The sequence below is a fragment of the Colobus angolensis genome, unplaced genomic scaffold (genome assembly GCF_000951035.1).
Source record: "Colobus angolensis palliatus isolate OR3802 unplaced genomic scaffold, Cang.pa_1.0 Scaffold72, whole genome shotgun sequence".
In the NCBI taxonomy this organism is placed as follows: domain Eukaryota; kingdom Metazoa; phylum Chordata; class Mammalia; order Primates; family Cercopithecidae; genus Colobus; species Colobus angolensis.
This window is the reverse complement of record NW_012120932.1, coordinates 5,508,641-5,513,732: the sequence shown is the minus strand read 5'-3', so window position 1 is coordinate 5,513,732 and position 5,092 is coordinate 5,508,641. Positions and strand designations below refer to the sequence as shown.

At 48.3% G+C, this 5,092-nt stretch overlaps 1 protein-coding gene across 3 annotated transcripts in view; it reads right to left on the bottom strand.

Annotated features, from left to right (window-relative positions):
• Window positions 1-729: 729 nt before the first annotated feature.
• Window positions 730-5,092, bottom strand: part of HSD17B3 (hydroxysteroid (17-beta) dehydrogenase 3) — a 58,885-nt gene continuing 54,522 nt past the window's right edge. For all 3 annotated transcript variants that reach the window (XM_011927503.1, XM_011927506.1, XM_011927505.1), the window contains one exon: window positions 730-993. In XM_011927503.1, coding sequence (XP_011782893.1) covers window positions 883-993 — 111 coding nt within the window. In that variant the 3' untranslated portion in view covers window positions 730-882. The remainder of the gene's footprint in view (window positions 994-5,092) is intronic.

The following is a 5,092-nucleotide window of genomic DNA, read 5'->3' as shown; positions in this document are numbered from 1 at the left end:
AAATCTTGGGACCCCAAAATCCTTAAGCCAATGGGACAAGTCAAGCTGGGAGCTGCGTCAGGCAAAACTGCCTCCCATTTTGGTTCTAAATAAGATGACTACAAAGAAAAAAAGCTACAGACCTCCCTCGCAATTTGCCCACTAGGAAATTTCCTTGTGTGTCCCAAGATCTTTACCCTAAAATGAATCTGTTGAATTTTATCCTGACAATGTAAACAGATCACTTATCTTCACAGGATGGAGACAAAGGACAGAACTCAAAGTCATCCCTCTGCTCACCTGAGACAAGTGCATATCTGACTGCTTCCTCTGATGTAAAAAAGTAGAGTCACTGAGCTAGACAAAGCATAAGTGACTTATCCTCTACCCCCTCCCACAAGTGAATTGTGTATTTGGTGAAAGGCTGATCAAAGACTCCAAAGAACGCAACCGCTTGTCTCTTATCTCCCCACACCTTTCCAAAGGTTCTTCTTCTTTCCCCAATATTCTCCCTTTAAATATTGAAGCCTTCAAAATCATCATTGGAGAAAGGCACCAACCTGCCTCTCAGGTACACATCCTCAACCTTGGCAAAATAAACTTTCTAAATGATTGAGATCTGTCTCAGACACTTTTTGGTTCACACCACTTTCCTGGGTCTTTCAGGAACCCTGTTTGAGAACAGGTGGGCACTTCCGGACGACAGCACAGATGGGCACCACAGCTTTCCCAAAGATCTTCTGACTCAAGTAAAGTGGCAAAAAATGTGTATTCTATGCGTGTGTGACCCCAGCCCCTCCATCTTCGGCGGACTAGGTTGAAGTGCCTGTCTGCTCCTCTGGTCCTCTTCAGCCAGCATGGGACTGGTGAGGAAAAGACAGTGCTGGACTCCTCGCCGCCCGGCTACCTGACCTTCGTGTTGAGCTTCAGGTACGTGACATAGTGTGTCAGGAGCAGCCTTTGGAAGGCGCCGCTGTAGAAGGCCCAGGCCGGGATCAGGCTCAGAAAGCCCGCCTTAAACAGAAAGAAGCGTCAGTCTTGGGGAGGAAGGAGTGACAAGTTACCTCAGTTCATCTTTGTGGTCTTTAAAAACATTTTTTTTTTTTGACTACTAAAGTGGAGCCCCAGAACCTTTTATGTCATTGATAAAGTTTAAGGGTCTCGTGACACTTTCTCAGCACACAAGGTTTTCTCCGACACCAAAGGAGCCAGTCCTTTGAAACTCCTTTGGACGACCTAGTAGGATCAGCCCTAAGGAATTTTTTTTTCTTTGAGACAAGGTCTTGCTCTGTCGCCCAGACTGGAGTGCAGTGGCGTGATCACGACTTACTGCAGCCTCAGCCTCCTGGGCTCAAGGGATCCTCCCACCTCAGCCTCTTAAGTAGCTGGCACCATAAGAGTGTGTCACCATGCCTGGCTAATTTTTTCTTTTTTTTTTTTTTTTCAGAGACAGGGTCTCACTATGTTGCCCAGGCTGTGCTCCAACTCCTGGGCTTAAGTGATCCTCCTGCTTTGGTCTCCCAGAGTGCTGGGAAGGTGTGAGCCACCGTGCCTGGCCTGGAAATTCTAAATGAAGAGAACTCTGTGTTAACCACCTCCTGTCTTACTCTTTCTCTTAGTGAGTATGTCCCCCCTTGTCTTCAAGTCCTTTCTACCAAGCTTCTGTTAAAATGAAGATCCTGGGCCAGGCGCAGTGGCTCACGCCTGGAATCTCAGCACTTTGGGAGGCCAAGGCAGGTGCATCACTTGAGATCAGGAGTTCGAGACCAGCCTGGCCAACGTGGTGAAACCCTGTCTCTACTAAAAATACAAAAATTAGCCAGACATGGTGGCGCATGCCTGTAGTCTCAGCTATCAAGAGGCTGAGGTAGGAGAATTGCTTGAACCCAGGAGGTAGAGGTTGCATTGAGCTGAGATCGTACCATTGCACTCCAGCCTGGGTGACAGAGTGAGAGCCTGTCATTCATAAATAAATAAATAAATAAATGTATGTATGTATGTATGTATGTGAGGATCCAGGCAAGAATCAGAAATGCTTTCCATCATTTGGCACAACTCCAAGGCATAGTGGGCGCCAAGCAAATACGTGAAGCCTGGATGAATGGAAGTCAGTCACAGAAAGGTGTGGGTTATCGACATGCAGCACTTGCTTTTCAAAGAGGAGGAAGCCTTCAGCTCAATGCATTTCAGGCTGTAGAAAGATTCTTTCAATGTACAGGCCTTGCAAGATTCCTTGCCACCAAACTGCAACTGTGTCTTGCACAGTTCTGGGGTCCAGGATCCCAGAAGCAATCATTTTGTTCACAGCATGACTTTATTAATCCAGCATGCCTCAATCCACCTACTCCCTACAGAACAACGGGATTCCAACCAGAGGAAAGCTTGAGCTTCGGGGGGAGTTATTCATGTTTTGTCAGCCAGCTCAGATCCTCAGACCTCTGCATTCCTCTGAGATACTCGAAGACAAGGGACCAATGACAGCTTCCGGGAGCCAAAGCTGACCTCTCCGCCCACTAGCCACATTGCTGAGTCAACACAGCTTCTTCCTCAAGGACTTCATTTTTCTCTCTGAACTTTCTTATCTCACAGCAAAATCAAGCCCTTTCAGTAGCTCCGTCCTGAACAACATGTTTTGGCATAGTGAGGTCAGCCATAAAGAAAATAAGCAACATAAATTCAAATTCCAGTCCCCCGGAAAAAGTCCTAAAAGAGTCCCTCTTCCATCTCCATCTTTGTTCCCCCCTCCCATCCTGGAAGGGCCACGTAAGAGCCAGAAAAGGCTGTGGCCGCAGATAAAAGTGGACTGAAATTCTAGCTTCACCATTACCAGCTGGGTGGTCACGGGCCAGCTGTTGGAGCTCTGAGCTTTGTCTTCCTCCATTGCCAAAGGGCGACTCCAAGACCTATCTCCCAAGATTATTAATACAACTAAGCGAGGCAGCATGCATGAAGCTTCCAAGCACGACAGGGTCTCTGTAGGTGGGGGCTCCCTTCCTGCCTCGGTCCCAGCCCCATGTGCCCTGTGGGTGGAGGGCATGCTATCTTTGCCTGGCCTCTTGGTAATAAAAGGGTCGCTTATTTACCATTTGATTCTACATGATTGCTTCTCTGTTTAGATACAATGATCTTTCTAAATCCTGGCAAACTCGAAATTGGCTTTAATGATTAATGTATTTTCATTTATTTTCTTCTCTGCTTCACCAGGCACAAAAACTCCTTTTCCTGGTCTGTTCTTGGCAACTGTTTGCCTGAAGAAATTAGCATCTGTTATCTAAGAAATTAAAAGGAAAGATCAAGAAAATACTCCGGCCAGGCATGGTGGCTCACACCTGTAATCCTAGCCCTTTGGGAGGCCAAAGCAGGAGGATCGCTAGAGCCCACAAGTTCAAGACCAGTCTGCGCAACAAAGCGAGCCCCAGTCTCTATAAAAACAGTTTAAATATTAGCTGGATGTAGTGGCACGTGCCTATAGTCCCAGCTACTGCAGAGGCTGATGTGGGAGGATCCCTTGAGCCCAGGAGTTCGAAGAGGCTGCAGTGAGTTGCGATCCTGCACTGCACTCCAGCCTGGGCAACCTGGCTATGTCAAAATTAAATAAAATATTCAACTTTGACCCTGTGTCGAGATAAAATTTTATTCTATTTCTATAAAAATAAAATGTTTATTTTCCTACAAGGAAACATTTTTCAGATGCTGATGAATTCTGTTTAAGCCATCAGCACCCTGGAGGAATAAGGTCACAGCGTGCTCCTGAAGACGGAAGGGACGCCATCCCCACTGGAGAGGGCTAAGCTGTGACACCAAGAAAGTGCACAAGAAATATGTAGTTTTGGCCGGGCACGGTGGCTCACGCCTATAATCCCAGCACTTTGGGAGGTCGAGGCAGGCAGATCACCTGAGGTCAGGAGTTGCAGACCAGCCTGGCCAACATGGTGAAACCCTGTCTCTACTAAAAATCCAAAATTTAGCCAGGTATGGCGGTGCACACCTGTAATCCTAGCTACTCAGGAGGCTGAGGCAGGAGAATTGCTGGAACCTGGGAGGCAGAGGCTACAGTGAGCCAAGATTGCACCACTGCACTCCAGCCTGGGCAACAGCGAGACTCCATTTAAAAAAAAAAAAAAAAATGTAGTTTTTCTTCCCTGGAGAGAGTGGGAAGTGGGAGGAGAGAAAGAGAAAGGCATGGTCAGAAGTGTGTCCTCTGTTCGATGTGAGCTCTGGGCCTAGGCTGGGGGCTGAAGGATAAGGCCTGGCGCATGAAGGATGGAGAAGTGTGATTCATGAGTAAGGGTGGCACTGAGGGCAAAGGAAGAGCCATTGCCCCCACTCCTCTGGGGTGCAGCCACAGGAAATTATCTCAGCATGGGGAGATAGGTGCTGAGATTTGGTTTTCCCAGCTTCCCTGGGTCCACGTTGGTGCTGATGCAGAGATAAGAGCCAGAGGTCTCTATGGATCCAAGCTACAGATGGACCTTGTGCCTGTAGCTGGAGGGGGATGTGGCAGGCTGCAGCAGTCTGCTGCCCTCAGTAGCTGGGGAGGCCTTGTCAGGGCATCCACTGGCCAAGTCAAAAGGACAGAAAGGTTCATCTCCCTCATCCTCCACAGACATAAACTTCAGCAAGGTGAACAGGCTGGCCCAGGACACCAGCCCACACACACGGAAGGACCGTCATGGACCACAAGGCATCCTCTCCCAGCGCCACCTAGTGGGAGGGGCAGGAAGAAGGGAGGCTCCAGGGAAGACCCAGCACTTCTCCCTACATAACAGACTGAGAGTACATTTCCTAAATGGCCAGTTGAGATGACGAGATCAAACTCAGTTTAGACTCACTGGACGTTTGATGAAATTTCCTGCAGCAAGTAGTGATCTGGAAAAAGACCAGATCGGCAATAGAAAAAGTAAAGACCTTATATTCGCTCTGTGTGTCTGCTTTGTTGTGTGAGTCACACTGGTGATCCTGCACATTGTTGAGGTTCTACACAAAAATAGCAAGTAATCCTGTGAGAAAGTTCAATATCTAGCCGGGTGCGGTGGCTCACACCTGTCATCCCAGCACTTTGGGAGGCCGAGGAGGGCGGATCACGAGGTCAGGAGATCGAGACCATCCTGGC